Below are 17,612 nucleotides of genomic sequence, written 5' to 3' on the forward strand. Positions count from 1 at the left end.
ACCACCAGGGCTTTATAAAAATGTCTGTTAATTAATAACATAGGGTTATACTGTATTTGTGCAGCACCCTCAACACTCTATAGACAGTGGACTGACTGAGTTTAAACTTAAATAGTAGTGACTTTTATTTTAACTTTTCAAGGTATCTACCACAAAGGTTTACTTCTTTGAAGTAACATTATCACAGCCTGCTAACAGAAATAACCAATACAACATAAATTCAGGCAGAATCCCTTATAACTACACCTTTTCAAATAGCCTATCCTAGACAACGTCATAAAGAACATTAATAATGAGTTGACACAGCTACATTTGCACATACTGTAACGCATCCACGTTTGTCTACGTGTGTGTGCTCATTTCAGGAGCGACAGCGGCTAGAGACCATCTTGTCTCTGTGTTCGGAGCTGGGCCGGTCTGAGAAAGATGGAGGCGGCACAGCTACAGGTCCCACTTCAGCTGCGGTGGATCTCCATAAGATCAACCAGGAGCTTCAGAAGCTTCAGTTGAACGACGACGACGACGATGATGACACACCTTCAGTCTTTTCGGACTCTTCAGCTGTTAATGGAATGACCGGGAATGGACACATGCTCTCCCCTGGATCAGAGAATGGTTACTATGATGATGATCTACAGGCACGACGGAGGCGCAGCAGCGGTCAGAACAGGTCAGAATCACCCGCTGTCAGTCTGCGAAGCTTCGCCCCCTCACCTTCTCCACGCACACAGAGGACCAATGAGGTACAAGAGATTTATTTGTACACATTTAAAAACACTGTTACTAATATCACATGTTTAGCTGTTTGAACAAGGGACTGCTACCTGACTTTACTCAGCCACAGACAGGTTTATATTTTCATTCACTTTACCCCTTTTTAATGCACAGAGATGTATAAAACATACATGTACACAGAGTCCTGTTAATGTATTGAGACTGTAAAGGGACTTGTAGAGCGGAGCATTTTCAACTACCTTCAACAATGAGCCTTTCAGACAAGTTGGTGAATAAGACAGAGAAAGCTTTGATTTACTGGTATTTATATAGTCATTCTGTGGTTAAGCAGTAATGCATATGGATCTACAGTTGCAGACTGGAGTCTCTGAACATTGACGACAAGATTATCCTCTTTTGGTTGGGTCAAATGCATGTTAAATGTACACCCCACATCATACACATCTCCTGCATGAAATGAGTACAATACTGCTAAAGCAGCACCTTTGACTTTAGTCAGCTTCTTAAAAGATTAATGAGGATGATGATGGGGGAAGTGTTTATGCTCCCTGTTCTTTCTGGAAAACACGAGAGTGACAAGGATCACTCCTCTTAATACTTGGAAAGTATCGACATACACGTCCTTCATGCAGAGAGATGGGAGATATTTACAGCCTATTTATTAGATTAGAGCTGGATAAGTGTTACAATTTAGAATTGACAGCTGGTGTGTGTGGGTGTATGTGTGCGTGTGTCTGCCCACATTTGTTTGCTGCAAAAGAACAGAAATTTTCATTGCCCAAAGGAAGTACTGCTTCACCACAGTATAACTGTGTACTGTTTAGTACTTTGAATGTAAATAATGTTTAGCAATACTATACGATTTGTTTGTCCTGCAGTCGCCGCAGTGACTAACTGTTCATAAAACTACGGTAAAATTACAAATACTGTTGGTACACGTATTTTCACTTCATGTCCCCACATAATTGGTGGAGTCAGTGATTATTATTACAACTAATTACCATTAAACCCCAATATTGGCTTTGGTAAAGTTTGAACGACATCTCAACAATGGTTCAATCTGTTGATTATGATGTTACCAGGCTCTAGATGATGCAGCCCGTCGCCGCGGACAGGAAGCGAGGCCTTCAGAGCAGGAAGTGAGGCATGTTGAAGAGGAGAGGATCCAGGTGCTGAACAACATGGAGGAGCTGGAGCAAAAGATCAAAGAGCTGGACAACCAAATGGAGGAATCTGCCCAAGAGGTAAAGTGAAGTGAAGTGAGGGATGAGGGACGATGGCATTTTTGGCAGACAAACGCAGAAGCAATAATGTCCATATTAACAATTCATAGTTTAATTTTAAGTCTAGGAGTCCTATTTTTTAAAAAGATGTGAAGGATTCTACTTCTTTTCAAATCAGTAAAGCATTTTGTTCACACATTTTCATGTGTTACCTACTGGTTTTAATAAGGATACAAAGTCAATTTAAAGTAAGGATACAATCCCTACAAATGGCTTACTTACTGGTGTGTATGTCTCCAAGGTGGAGCTAGAGCGAGCTCTGGTGGAGGCTGAGCAGGAGTCAGAAGTAGCTGCTCTCCAGCAGGAAAAAGATGCTCTGGAAGCACTTCACAACAAGTTGGCTGACCTAGAGACCAAGTCCCAGCAGGAAAAAGAAAAGGTATTTAACAGGCTACGCTTTATTGTAAAACATTGAGATGGATGGATACTTAATGGCTGACATGGAGACCAAGAGCAGAGAGCATTAATCCACAGACTAAGGTGTTTTAAGATGCATCTTCTGCAAATTGTTTGTATTTTTTTGCTGAAGGGCTGGTAAGTGATATTAGTATCACGCGGGGGGACACATTCTGTAATTAATGGAAATAAATCTTAAGTTTTGTACAATAAACATGGGTTTTAACCAACCAACATGCATTTACCTTCCTAAAGTGTATGTGTACATGTGGTGTTGAAAATGCATGTGCTACTCTGAGGCTCTTATACATTTAGGGGTCAAGTGACTAACTGGTAGGTGTTAATCCTTCTCATGCTGTGTCTGGTCCAAATATATATTTGCTAATACTGCCCAGGGTATAGCGGTCACCAAGTGATCCTATCTTACACACACTCCTGTGGGAGCACTGTGTGTGTGTGTGTGTGTGTGTGTGTGTGTGTGTGTGTGTGTGTGTGTGTGTGTGTGTGTGTGTGTGTGTGTGTGTGTGTGTGTGTGTGTGTGTGTGTGTGTGTGTGTGTGTGTGTGTGTGTGTGTGTGTCTACATTTATACCAATATATGGTATCTTTGACAGGGTGGGGAGTGTAATTGGATAAACAGACTGAATTAGTTGTGGGTCTGTGTGTGTTTGTGTGCACATGCTTTGAGTTGAAGAGCAGGTGAAGTTGAGTGCTTGTACAGATTTCGGTTGTGTGTATATGTTGTTATTTATAGGGACCATTAATCTACTCAGCCATTCCATCTCATCTATTCCCTCAGTCATTTCCATTCAAACAAACACAGGGAAAAAGGCAGGAGAAAGAACTCATGACACTATTCATACTACCTTCATTTCTACTCAACACCTTACCAGTTCTCCATCCCTTTTGTAGATTTATTTCTTCAGCCTTCCCTCCCCTCCCTCCCTCCTAGGCTAATCTTGCTCACCTGGTCGCCGTAGTGACTAACTGTGGCTCCCCAGTCCCACTAACGCTGCCATCCTCTCTCTGTCATGTGTGTGTGCGTGTGCATGTGTGTCTCTTGTTTCCTTGTTTGTATGTACACAAAAACAAATGTGTACATGCGTGTATGTGCGTCTGTGTGTCATGTACATGTGTGTATGCCAGGCGTGCGAGTTGCTACAGGCAGAAAAGGGCAGAGTAGAGAGGTTGGCTCAGATTGTGTGTGAGCAGCGCTCCCAGCTGGACAGCTGCCCTGAGGCAACCAAGGAGCCCCTGCAGGAGCAGCTGGCCAGGGTCAGTACACACACACACACACACGCACACTCCTTCATACCTCACAATCGCATGCACAAGACGATATGTAGATATGATTCACGCAGAGAAATCACAACACGTAGACGAGCATAGAACTCAAACATATATGGGAAATGCAACAACTGTGCATGCGTACACTGATAGTCCCAGAACAAAGATGTATGTGCACATAATGCATATATGACACTCAAAACATACAATTTATGTGGACAGGTGTTTACATAAACAGACTCTAGAAAGAGACATGTGATGCTCGCATACTTGAACTTGCATGTGAATTTGCACACATTTCCTTTCCTGAGCTAACTTGCTCATCACCCCACAGCCACATATGATCTTTACCTGGTTAATGTTCTCCCTTCTCAATGTCTAACTCTTTAGGTTTCTATGTCTACACATCTCTTTATTTCACCAGAAGGGTTGAGCCTGTACAAGTATGAAGAATCGCAAGAGTTTGGCTTTAAGATCTGTTTGGCTATTGTAGAAAACACTGACATTTGGGCGTATGGTCAAAGGCTTCACCCTTTGTGTTTGAGACACTACAATATCCATCCATTAGCTATACCTGCTTCTGCTTTAGAGGGCTGACATTGGGTGAGAAGCGGGGTACACCCTGGAGAGGTTGCCCGTCAATCACAGGGCTGACACATAAAGACAGACAACCATTCACACTCACATTCACACGTACCGCCAATTTTAGAGTCACCTCTCAACCTAACCTGCATGGGTTTTCTCCGGGTGCTCCGGTTTCCTCCCACATAACCTGTTGTTTAAAGGATTTCTTGAAGAGACAACACTTTTAAATGGTTTGCATTTTGGGGGAATGCTTACGGTATGTAACATGTTGCATGTTTACTCAGACACTTGTTATGCTTTGGTGTAATACTCTGCATGACAGATAACAGATCAGGGCTCTTTGTCTGGTTTGTCTGTGTCAGTGTATTGTGGGATGAGAACGTTCTTTCTGATACATAATTGCTTGCATATTTCTGTTTGTCTCAAAGAAGTTTCATCTCACAGCGTTTTTATAATTAATACGATGAATGTGATGTCACCTGTTCTATACAGTCTATGGATGTCACCCATACTGGGAAAAATTCTCATCACTAAAACCTTTAAATAGGCAATTTTCAAATTAGATCAAAGGTTTTAGGTTTTTTATGTGTGTGGTTGTTCATGTACACTTGATCAGATGAATAATGTATACTAATTGTTAATTGTAATATAAATTGATCCATAAAACATCAATCAGTCAAGTGTTCACAATATGCTACACTGCAAATCTTTTAATAATCATTTTATTAAATCCATGTATTGCCATGCATTTAACTGCCATACCTCCCCTGTGTATGCGTGTGTGAGTACAAGTCCTTTGGTCTTGTATACTGAAGTTTTTGGTTTTATCAGGTGTATGTGCTATAACGGTATTGTCTAGTGAGGTTTTGAGGTTTGTCCTGTTAATATGCACTTCTTTGTCTCTCCTGTTTAACTGAGCATTGTGTGTGTGTGTGTGTGTGTGTGTGTGTGTGTGTGTTTCTGTGTCAGGACTGTGAGGTGCTCGATGCAGAGTCGAAGCGTTTTGAGGACCTGGAGTTCCAGCAACTGGAGAGAGAGAGCAGGCAAGACGAGGAGAAGGAGACCCATACGCAACAGCTTCTCCGGGAGATCGCAGACTACCAGCGGAGCACTGTCACTCGCAAGGTAACAGCCGTCTGTTTGCGTGTTCTGAATGAGTCACACTGTGGAAAAAATGTATACAGTACAATATCGCAATGTTATATTTTGATTGAAAATCCACGTTTAAACAAGCTTGTTTTGCTTTTCCATCAGGAGCGACTGTTAACTCTAAAGAAGCAGGCAGCACAGATTACCCAGCAGGCTCAGCGAGAGAAGGAGAGCTTCGTGAAGGAGAGGAGCACCCTCGAAGCAATGCTGCAAAGGGTACGAGGATATCCATGTTTGCATGCCTATGCATGTGGCCATCCTTGCTTCTGTGTATGAATGAAAAGAAAAACGCACCAACAAGACGTTCGTTTTGTTTTTAACATTGTTTTTCATTTCCTTTGTGCTTTTTCTGTCTATTAGGAGAAAGAAAACCTCACCATGCTGGAAAGGAAATATGCTGACCTCACTGGTGGCCGAGATTTCACTCTAAGAGAGGTAGGTTTGATTGACAGCTGTCGCACAGGAAAATGAAGACTGTCCTCCGCTTTGAACTCTTTAAGACTCTCATCATTTTAAATCTTCTGGGTTTCCTTCTCTGCTAGGACACAGCCTCTCTGGCTGATGTGTGTCAGTCTTTTAGCCATCATTGGTGTGACACCACCGCTGCCACAATTTCTCCTCCTCCAGTCAACTTGTGCGCCCTCTCATCCTTCCTTTCCTCTATTTCTCTCAAGAATGCAGAGGTACTTTTGTCATGTTTTACTAATACATCCCTTTCTGTTTTCCTCTTTGTTTAAATCCATCTTATCCTTCCTTCCCGTCTTTTGTTTCTTCTTCCTGGTTGCTTCTTTTTTTACCCTTTCGGAGGATCAGAAATTGAGAAAATTACAAAATTGGGTCTGAGCTCCAATTATTCAATACTGCATTGGTATTCTCTCCCTCTACTTTGCGGAATATGCAGGTCATTAACTGCATATGGACAACAACAAAAAACGGATAGACTTTGGGGTCATAGGTGCTTGCAACTGATGGTTTTGAGTGGGGGGGGCGGGGCGTAGCTAGGCGGAGTGAGGGAGAGAACACCATTGCAGTATTGAATAATTGGAGCCCAGACGCAATTTTGTAATTTTCTAAATTTCGGATCTTCTGAATAAAAAGAGAAAATTGGAAAAACTGTTTAAAGATCCAATTTTTTTAATTTGTCAAGGTGGAAAAAAATGAAAAATTGGATATTTGAACCCATTTTTCTGTTTTTCCAAATGTCCGTTTGTGCTTAGAAAATTGAACTGATAAGCGTTACGCTGACCTAACTGCCCATCCCTGCAACGCAGGAAGGGAAGACGTTTGCAGGAATGTAAAACTTATTTCATTGATTCTGTGCACAGCTTTTACTCACATGTATTAATACTGAGGTAACCTTGTCACACTGTCTATTGTCTTATGTACTCCACTCAATGAATGCTAACAGTACAGTGTCTAAGTAACTTACTTATTAATACTTATTTTTGCTTTGAAACTGGTACAATCACCACCAAGTTCTGCATCACTCTAACAACTAATTCTAAAGTTTGTCATTAATATGGCTGACTCACTTTATGCTATGCCTCACGCCTTCTCTCTCCCCCCTTTGTCCACATGACACTTTCCAGGGCTATGTCACAGTCAGTGAAATCAATGAGCTTTACTCACAGCTTGGGGGAGACCCTAAGCCCGCCCCCACTCTGGCCAATATCTCTCCTGAGTCCGAGGCAAACCCCTTCTGTGGCGAAGACACCCCCAAACCACCGGAGGACGAGGTGTGTGTAGCGGTGTTAAGGGCTTGTGTATGTACTTAAGTACACAGCCGTAGATGATGCAGAGTGTGCGCGCGTGCATGAGAGTGTTGTTATTTTCCCCTAATTTCCCTCCTCCTTTTTTTCACTATTTCAGTTTTCTGACAATGTTGCTTTCTTCTTTTCAAAGCTCTGTCATTCTTCCTCACCTGCCGACTGTCCCTCCTCTTCCTCCTCCCATCTATATCCCCGACCCCTCCCCAAAACACCCTCTGTCCATTGGCCAGAGAACATGGTGTCATATCGAGACCCCTCTCCCCTCCCTGACTCTCCCCCACCTCCCCTCCCTGTCAAAAAACACCACCACCGATGCAGGCAGGTAATGCGCGCGTCTGTTTGCGTGTGTCTATCAGCAACTTTGTGTTTGAGTTTTGTTTTTGTGTGAAAACTCAATGTAGAAACCAGATGTGTATTTTTACGCTATTTCTTTGATTGTTTGATGGTGATTATAACAAGTAATAGGGGTGTGCAAAAAAATCCATTTGAGCTCTACCGATTCAAAATCGATTCATGGAATTCCAAAAATCAATTTATATTTTTTAATAAAAGAAATTATATTTTCTTTTTTATTTCTTTTTTTTATTGTATGTCTACTGCAATCACATGGGGAAAGTAACTACATTGACGTACTGTGAATCGTTTTTTTCAATCGAAAATCGATTTTTGAATCGAATCTTGAGCCTAAAAATCTATATCAAATCGAATCGTGACATTTTCTGAGTCGTGCACCCCTAATAAGTAATGAATAATTGTTAATGTAAATTCTGTTACTATTACTAATGTTACTTATGTTGATCCTCCCCCTAGCCCATCTCATACTCATATGAATACATTAATACTTATTCAGTCTTTATTTATATATGAATAAATCAGTATATATGAATAAATTAGTATTCATGAATAAATTAGTATTTATTCATGAAATGAATCAATATGGATTACAGAATTGCAGTATGCATTGTTTTTTTTGCCAGTGTCTTTTTTGATATATGTAAGGAAAAGTACATTTTAAATCCCACACGTTTTCCTCAAATGTAAGACAACCTAAAATGAAATTGGATCATTATGATCATTAATTTGATCCAGATGAATGCCAATGATGAATAATTGATAATCAGTTAATCGTGTATATCCCCTCCCCCCTGTTGTGTTTGATCAGCATTTCCGTTTGCTGGAAGAGAGGAAAAGGTCTGAGAGAGAAGGTGGCTTCCATCTAAGTGACACATTACCCAGGAAGAAAACCACACCCATCATGACCCCCCAGTTCACGTGTGCAACACTGGGGCGCAGCTTCCCTACCAAGGTACGCCTTCATGTAGATGCATAAATGACACAAATCAGTACAAATTCATTTATGTTCTCCTTTTTCTTGGTCTATCTGTAGCTTATTTTCTCAAGATTGGCATTCAATTGTATTGTGTATTATACATATTCTGTCATTTCAAAAGATGCAAGCCTGATTTTTCTTTTCTTTTTTTCTTTTTTTTTATAATACTGACACATGTAAGTAAAAGGTTTGGTCTCTTCTTGGTCATTCATAGTCCCATCATCCCCTGGTACAGAGCACAAGTTGTGGCAGCATTCTCCCAAGAATGTTCTCCTTATCTAACAAGGAAACTGAATCTCGACGTCTGCATAAAGGTACACGTGCACAAACACAATTACTTTATTTTTTTTTTAATACTTGTTAGAGTTTGTTATGTTTCTTTTCTTTTCCCGTATGTGTCATGCAATGTTTTAATATTGTCTGTTTTAATATTGTCTGATTTAATATTGTCTGATTTAATGTTGCTTTAGACCCCAGGAAGACAAGCTGGTTGTCTAGGTGTCAGCTAATGGGAATCCTCATAATAAAGTTAAACTTAGAAACCATACAGTATATACTGTTAAAGAGAGTACATGTAGGTACACAAATACATGGGAATACATGTAACTTTACTTACAAAGACTACTGTATCTTTATCTGTCAGTTTTCTCTCTTATTCATGTCTTCTTCACTTGCGCAAACAAATACACTCATCTCTGGATTGTCACATGAAAATACACCTAATATGGTAACCTCTATCCTTGTTATGGATTGTGTGTGTGGTTGTGCACCTCATTGTGTTTTGTTGGATCACAACGTTTCTCATTTGTTTATCTGTCAGCGGAGATAGTGCAGGAATGTAAGGGGAGGAGAGCTGCTCCATCAAGTGGTGTGTAGAGTACTGTGTTTGTGTGTGTGAGTGAGTAAAGCAGAGGTGCTGGTTTGAGTATGAACAACTTTAAAAATTGTTATGTGAGGGTTGTGACGGGTTGTTACAAAAAAAAAAAAGAAAAGAAAAAAAAGACACATAGAAGTAGATTTCTTCTAAGTCAACTTCCTGCCACAAACGTTAACCAGCCATTTGCCATCATTACGATAATGTGCTGTTGACTTACCACAGAGTGTAATCCCTTTGCCCTCTGTTTGGGTGTGTGCTGACATTTGGTTTTGAACACAGATTTAGCTGCTGAAAGATAAAGGAAATACCTCAAGGACCCTGTGCTTTTTTCCCATGTAAAGTTTAACGTGTATATGGTCTTACTATTTTGAATGAAAACATAAATAATGATGTGTAGACTAACCACATGCATTAATCAATTTTGATCTTTCATAGATAACTCTTTCATTGCTGCACTTTTAGAAATGAATGAAGAAATGTTGTGTGCCTTGTTGTGTTGGAATAGTACTGCTGTTTTTCCCGGACACTGGTACGTATATCTGGTCCCTCAGTCCCTTTGGTCCCTTGATCTGGCTCATCAGATGGGTGGGTCTGCTGCATGGGGCAGATGGTATCAGGTTTTTTTGTGTTTCTTCCTGTACCCAGAGGCTGAATTAGTCCCTCTTTCCAGTATTTTCACCCTCCTTCTAGTTCTGAGGACATCTCACTCTCTTTCCAGACATCGTTGGACTGCTTAAACTACTTTTTGGTCTCTGCTGTACTGCATGTGCTCGTTTTGCAGTACGTTTGTTTGTGAGTCCTACTATTTGGACACATTTTAACAAGAGTAGTTACACCACTAAGGTGTGGTTTTATTTTTTACTGAACGTATAAGAGCGCTTCATAGTGGCGGGGAATTGTGATCCAAACTTGAAGCAATCTGGGCCAACTGTTGTCCCAGATGGAGTGACAGAGACAGGTACAACCCAAGGGCTCACATGCATAAGAAGAATAACTAACATGATTCACTAATGTTTATTTCTCTTTCTCTTTCTGTGTGTGTGTGTGTGTGTGTGTGTGTGTGTGTGTGTGTGTGTTTCTCCAGGTCAGCCCGGCTCCCGAGCAGCTTCCCAAACCAACGTCTACCTCGATGCCTTCGGGTACCGTGACAACCAGGCCTTTGACACAATGAGTGTGGATAGTACCGACTCCATTGAAACCAGCATCTCTGCTTGCTCACCTGATAATGTCTCCAGGTAAGTGTCATGGTACGGCATGTGTCGTTTGTGTATGCACACGCGTTTATGTCTGTGGATATTAATAATAGGAACAGAAAAAAAACAAAATATTGAAGCCTGTCAGTGGTGTGTATTTCTGACTTAAGTGTAAAATAAGTTGGGCTTGAATATTTTTTTTATGTGTAACATATAATTTGCTCATGAACAATACTCTCCCCAATGCCTTAGAAATGATTTGGAAAATCTGACAGACCAAGACCCAAGTGAATTACAGAAAGGTTGAAAAGTTAATTATATGACAAGAGACAGACCAAAAATTGAAAAATCCAAAACACAAAAATGTCCCTTTGTGTTCATAATATGAAGCATTGACTGTACGAAGGGGGTGAGGGGGCAACAAAGAGAGTAGAAAGTGAGTTAATTCAAAAAGTGTGTGGAGGTTTCCCGCCTTTCATGGTCCCTCCTTGGAGAACAAGATGTGTAGAACTGTGTGTGTTATATGAGTTAAGGGGGGGACTCTTTCTTGATTAGTGTTCTGAGGGTCAAGTTACGGAAGACGGAAAACATGAGTGTGTGTGTGTGTGTGTGTGTGTGTGTTCCCCCCCCCCCCCTCAGGTTCAGATGAGCTGAGCAAACCAGTACGAATGTGGAGGTACATTTAGGGGTCCACCCCCCCGTCTGGACTAAAACCATGTGTGCTTGCTTTCCTTCTCTCCTTTTTTTCAGTGCTTGCATTTGTCAGCCCTCCTCTTGTTTCTCTGAATGGTATGGTCTTGTTTCTGCAGATAGATTTTGCACAGTGCCAAACCATTTGCAGATTTTCCAGTTTTCCTGGAACATGCTGCCTCTGTGATCCTCAGTATGGTTCCAGTTGGATTGTGTTGTCCCAGCTTATATTGGATTGGAAGACGTGTGTGTTGGAACCTGGATCAGTGCTTGGAAAAAAATTTCATGATAGACCTGGAATGTTTGTCATCCTGTCAGTGATGTGTCCTGTTTTCTGGAGATATAAGGGTTCGAGCAAGAGAAATAAACTTATTCTCAAGTAATCTGAATACTTGAATACATAGATTTGAACTGGGCTGGTCTACAATGACTATGAGTGTGATTCCCTCTCATCGATTGAGGTAAGAGAATATCAAGAGGATGGGAGGAAGAGGGGAGAGGATTGATGTTACAGTGAGGTTGGAGCTTGGTTGGTAAATGTTTATGTGAGTAATGACAGTGAAACAGGATGTGTGATGTAAGATAAGTTTGAGTCTAAATACATGTACAAGACTAAAATATGGCATCATCAATCATCATTGCCTAAGTAGTTTTTAAAAAGATTAATAATGAACATGCTAACTTCCTGCAAATAATCAACAGACTTAAGGTAGTATTCACATCCAAAATTCACTAGTATGTAAACTGGTGGTATTCAGTTAAAATTATAGCATAAAATAGAGAGAGATGTAGTGATTTCATATGAAACCAGTAACTCAACAAAGAATACAGAGAGCGGGAAAGCGCTTTTCTTTCTCCGCTTGCTCTTGTTTTTCTTTTTTCTTACCCTCCCTCCTGATGCTTTTTTTTTAAATTTTCGATTTCTTGAGGTACCCTAATTCTCTCTCTCTCCCTCTCTCTCCCTCTCCCCCCTCCCTGATTTGTTTAGACTGAGACTAATGTGAGAGAGAGAGAGAGAGAGAGAGAGAGATGTTTCTAAACCAAAGACACAGCAGAGAGACAACGCACACACATATGCATAAACAGTGAATAATCCGGAGTATTCTCAGGAGTGTAGCCTTTTAGTTGGAATGCTAAACAGAACGCTTTAAGCCATGTGTTCTCTCTGAACACTTGCAATATTACATGAAGGTTTAACATAAGGGGCTTGTTTCTCAAAGTTGGATTATGCTATGTCGTTAATTAAGACAATATACTCCGCCACAGTGTCTGTAACCTTTACATCCACGAATGTGGCACAGACACTGAGATGTTTGTTTTCCCATGACTATGCGCCAAGTAGTTTACTGTGCAGAAAAAAAAGTTGTTTCTGCTTCTTTTTTCTTTTCTTTTCCTGATGTGTGTTGAATGTGTTTGTGTGCTACAGTGCCAGTACTTCAAATATGGCCAAGCTAGAGGAGATGGAGCGTCTGCTGAGAGAAGCCCAGGCAGAGAAGAGCCGCCTCCTCGAACACAAGGTCAGTACGTCATAAAATCCTAATCCCAATGATTTCATCTTTTTGTTTTCACTGTTTTATAGTTTGTTATTGGTAGGGACCGGCCAAAAATATAAAAGCATGAATGTTGTCCCTTTATTTGCCTTTGGGATAAATCTCTGAACTTAAAGACACAGGGACACTACTGTACTTTGAACTGTTAAAATTCTTCAGAAATGGCAAGATTGGCATGCGTTTCCCAATTTCTATGGGTGTGTTTTAAACCTTTGTAACAATTTCAATTATTCCTTAGGAGCAAGAGATGGAAGTGCGAAATCAGGCGCTGGATGAGGAGAGAAAAAGAAGGGAGGACCTGGAGAAAAGGCTACAGGAGGAGACGAGCAGACGCCAGAAACTCATCGACCGGGAGGTGAAACTGCGGGAGAAACAGAGGGCACAGGTAGGGAAGAAAAACACGACTTTCCCCGAGAAACACGGGAGCGTGAACCATTTGTGTTCCAATCGAAAATATTCATTTAGTGTTTCTCAATATGTGACTATTCTTTCTGAAGGTTGATGTCACCTTTTAGGGAACTAACTTTTTTTCTTTTTTTTTTTACTTTTTCAACAAAGCCTTCCATCTTGATTCTGTAGCTAACTTTTTGTACGTTTCATGCATACACATGTATGGTTTCAATCATGTCTGTGCTGACAGTTGTTAGTATAAGCTTCATCCATCATCATCTGTTCTCTTGCTGCCTGGACCATCAACTCTTGGCAGCAGAAGAAAGAATCTTATACTCTAATCTAGCTAACATACACATCTGCATGATTTGTATGAATTATATAAACACAAAAGAAATTATAAATACGCCGTTGCTTTTTTTTATTACTTGAACCAATGCCCCCCCCCCCTTTTTCAATGAACCCATTCACTCTTTTCTCTCCAGTCTCGGCCGCTAACACGGTACCTGCCGGTGAGAAAGGACGATTTTGACTTGCGGGCTCACATTGAGTCGGCGGGCCACAGCCCAGACACGTGCTTCCACTTATCCATCTCTGAAAAGACCTGCCGGGGCTACTTGATTAAAATGGGAGGCAAAATCAAAACCTGGAAGAAACGCTGGTTCGTCTTTGACCGCAACCGACGCACACTCTCCTACTATTCAGGTAGGGCAACAGATGCACAAAAACTGCCACATGAAGACGCAAATACACAGACGTGTGTACACAGCATACACATAGTACTTCACAGATATATTTAAATACATTTCATATTATGGGTTTCCTATGTTTTACATGCATTTGAAATATAAATGAAACTCGCTCCGGTACATTTGCAAACTTTGTATTTATACATTTTGTTTATATTTATATGTCATAGTAACTGTTATGTCTTCTGCAGACAAGCATGAAGCCAAGCTGAAAGGAGTCATCTACTTCCAAGCCATTGAAGAAGTGTATTATGATCACTTAAAGAATGCACATAAGGTACGTGTGCGTGCGTGCGTGTGTAGGTTGCTACAAAAGCGATGCATGCAAATTACATTCTGTCTTGAAAAGTAAAGTTTACTTCTCTCTGTCTCTACACTTGTACACATCACTTTCTTTTATCAGACAAGCACATCTTGTCTGCCTGGAGTCTCTGGATAGTCCCAAAGGACCTCAGCATATTATCTGAGGGAAGCAGCTTTACATAGCATGTGAAAGACAGTGTCTCTGCTACACTGAGCTGAAGACAGTAGAAGGGGAATTGTATTAACAAGGGTGTAGCAGCATGAAGCAACTAGTAACTGTTCCGCTGGCAGCTTTTCTTCTGCATTGGTGACTCTTTGGGGCTCAGGAAGTGAATGGCCTCGTGTGTGTGTGTGTGTGTGTGTGTGTGTGTGTGTGTGTGTGTGTGTGTGTGTGTGTGTGTGTGTGTGTGTGTGTGTGTGTGTGTGTGTGTGTGTGTGTGTGTGTGTGTGTGTGTGTGTGTGTGTGTAGGTTGCTACAAAAGCGATGCATGCAAATTACATTCTGTCTTGAAAAGTAAAGTTTACTTCTCTCTGTCTCCCACTCACCACACATCATCTCTCTTGCCTTTCTCGTTTTTCCTCCCTCTTGTTGTCGTTTCATCCTTCCCCTTTCCTTTCTCTCCTCCAGAGCCCAAACCCCTCGCTGACCTTCAGTGTAAAGACTCATGACAGAGTCTACTACATGGTTGCTCCCTCTCCTGAGGCCATGAGGATCTGGATGGATGTGATTGTCACGGGCGCTGAGGGCTATACGCAGTTCATGGTGTAGTGAAGGAGCGGGATACGCCAACGGGCTACGACTCTTTGTGGCTTTAAGGACTACGTTTTCCATTCCTTTTTTTTATCCTTGGATTTGTACGTGTCCGGATGGATGTTATTGTCACCTATGCTGAAAAATGAACACAGTTTCTGTTGTGTAGAGACAGCAGCCATGAGTTTCTCAAGGTAATTTTGTAACGGTTTATTCGCCTCATTTGCAAGATGGGGAGGGTTTACAGTCTTATGTTGAGCATTCATGTGAAATTGTAGACAAATACCAGATAATAATTTGAAAATTGTTAGGCAATCGGGTTCAATCCCAGAGACGTAATGACGTTCAGGAGAACTGAAATGTGCTATGGTGCACCACTGTGCCTAGGAGTGAGTTCAGGTGTACCTCAAGGTTTTGCTAAACTGTAAAGGACATGCATGTTACAAATATATTTGATTTGAGCTTTTAGAACCATACACTGTAAAAATAGTCTGATTACAACCCATTTTCTTCAGAGACGAGCAGACTGGGACTCAGCAGCTCCTTTCTAGCCATAAGAAGCTTTTTACAAAGGATTTTATTTTAGATACTATTGGAAGAATTGATGTGGAGAGAACCAGTTTGAGCTCTATATTATGCCATTATCAACATGTTATTATTAACATCAACTAGGAATACATAACAGTAGTTGTGTTTAGAAATGCTGAGTGCCACACAACGCCTAAACAGTTTTAATGTCATGGAAGAACTTGTAGCCAATTTTTGCGATGAGTGTATTCATTTTTAGACCGTTTCAAGTGTGTTTTAATCACTTTTTACAGAATACATTTTGGCAAGTAAAATTAGTTGACCAAATGTATTTTTAATTTTCAACATTTTTTCATCTTGATTTTAATTTTATGTATCATTACTGGGGCATTCTGAGGTCTTAACTGTGTGAATGGATGTGCATGCATGCATCATGTGATCATGTGCTAAGAAGTGCCTGTTTTGTGTGCATACTCTATGTACACTTCTATTTACTGCAAGCTTGTAATGTAGCTCCATGGTGCTATTCTGACATGGTGAATGACACTAATAATCCAAGCCACACGTTCACATAAAAGCTTTCAATTGGGGTGTAATTATGCACTCAACCCGGTGATCATGAGTCATTTAAAAAAAATATATATATATAGTATTACTGTGCTGGGTTTACAATAATGTCACCATAGGCTCAGAAATGAAGCCCTGTTCAAACAGTGTCAGGCTTGTTATTTTTTGTTAAATAAGCATGAGGAATAATGACCTATAAGGCCCACAATTGTGATATTTGTACATTTTGTTGTAGTTAGTTTAAAACTAGTGCGAACAGTTATGATATATTATCAACTCAAAACTCCTCTTTGTGCCTTTTTATCATACATTGTGTGACAGTTTTTTGACATGCATATTATCTATATTTGTAAGAGCCACATGTATCTATAAACAATGTCCAACTGCCTATGGCGAGAAAACACACTTATGTGGACACATGGTCCTGAGTGGTTTCATGAGAAAGAGCCTTTGTAGGATTAAATCTTCTAAGATGTCGGGCAGAAGGAATCTATGGTACACTAAACGCACTCACTCAAGAGGCTTTTAGTCATCAGAACTGACTGATTATTGTGCTGCTTTGGTCAACTAGCTTTCATTGTATTGCTTTTTTTTTTTTTACCACTAATTCAATGTTTTTGTTAAACTTACTATTCCACATTGATCACTAAAGCTACTTTTATATTGTATATCATATTTCATACTACATCTGAATGATCCAGTCCACTGATCAGTGCATTTATCATCCTGCCTCTTGGCATTGCTTTTTGTTTATTGACCAAAGTACACGTGTATGTGGTATAATGTATATGTGGTTTCTTTGCTTTTACTTCTTTTTGCTCAGTACAATAAGATGAAAATAATATCTGTTTGTACATGACACATGGTTGTTTCCCACCAACGAAAGGAGCTGTTACAGTGATGATTTTCCAGTTTTTTTTTTTTAATATATATAATTTTTTTTATGTTGATCTACTGTATTTATGCCATTACCAATGCATGTATCTTAATTTTTGTATTTCAATATGAATAATAAAAACTATATTTTACCTTTTTATAATTAGTTTCTGTGACGGAACACTACCTCCCAAAATAAGTCAAAAAAGGAAACGATTGCAGGGTGAGTAACATGGAGATGGAGCACCGCTGTGTGGCAGTAGCCAGTACTGTAAGACAGCCACCTCAGATGTAACTGCACATTGCTACTATGTAACGCAGGGATGAGGAGGAATGTTACAATCAAGTGAATGAAAAAAATCACACTATTCAAATACGTTTTAGGCGCATTCCTCCCTAGATTGGGCCATAGAAATAGAATATTGAGCCGGACTGACACATCATGCTTTGCGTTTTAAGTAAATAAAACACAACGCAATTGAACGTTTTGTGAGCAAGCGGGCCACTTATTGTCCACATTAACCAACAAATAAAACTATAACAACCCTCCTGTCAAAGTACCTATACCATTAAAGGAGACTTCTGCTTTGAAGCGCGATGTGGATG

At 40.4% G+C, this 17,612-nt stretch overlaps 1 protein-coding gene across 5 annotated transcripts in view; it reads left to right on the forward strand.

The window, feature by feature from the left end:
- The window catches only part of phldb2b (pleckstrin homology-like domain, family B, member 2b), a 44,195-nt gene extending 27,026 nt beyond the window's left edge, over nt 1-17,169 (forward strand). For 3 of the 5 annotated variants that reach the window (XM_078280117.1, XM_078280120.1, XM_078280121.1), the window contains 16 exons: nt 366-743; nt 1,818-1,979; nt 2,260-2,397; nt 3,559-3,687; nt 5,254-5,409; nt 5,539-5,649; nt 5,794-5,868; nt 7,023-7,169; nt 8,365-8,508; nt 8,747-8,846; nt 10,494-10,644; nt 12,719-12,809; nt 13,081-13,227; nt 13,718-13,937; nt 14,173-14,258; nt 14,913-17,169. In XM_078280117.1, coding sequence (XP_078136243.1) covers nt 366-743; nt 1,818-1,979; nt 2,260-2,397; nt 3,559-3,687; nt 5,254-5,409; nt 5,539-5,649; nt 5,794-5,868; nt 7,023-7,169; nt 8,365-8,508; nt 8,747-8,846; nt 10,494-10,644; nt 12,719-12,809; nt 13,081-13,227; nt 13,718-13,937; nt 14,173-14,258; nt 14,913-15,053 — 2,376 coding nt within the window. In that variant the 3' untranslated portion in view covers nt 15,054-17,169. The remainder of the gene's footprint in view (nt 1-365; nt 744-1,817; nt 1,980-2,259; nt 2,398-3,558; nt 3,688-5,253; nt 5,410-5,538; nt 5,650-5,793; nt 5,869-7,022; nt 7,170-8,364; nt 8,509-8,746; nt 8,847-10,493; nt 10,645-12,718; nt 12,810-13,080; nt 13,228-13,717; nt 13,938-14,172; nt 14,259-14,912) is intronic. The other 2 variants (XM_078280119.1, XM_078280118.1) reach the window with 2 other exon arrangements.
- Nucleotides 17,170-17,612: the final 443 nt, after the last annotated feature.

Source organism: Sander vitreus, chromosome 22 (genome assembly GCF_031162955.1).
Source record: "Sander vitreus isolate 19-12246 chromosome 22, sanVit1, whole genome shotgun sequence".
Classification (NCBI taxonomy): Eukaryota; Metazoa; Chordata; class Actinopteri; order Perciformes; family Percidae; genus Sander; species Sander vitreus.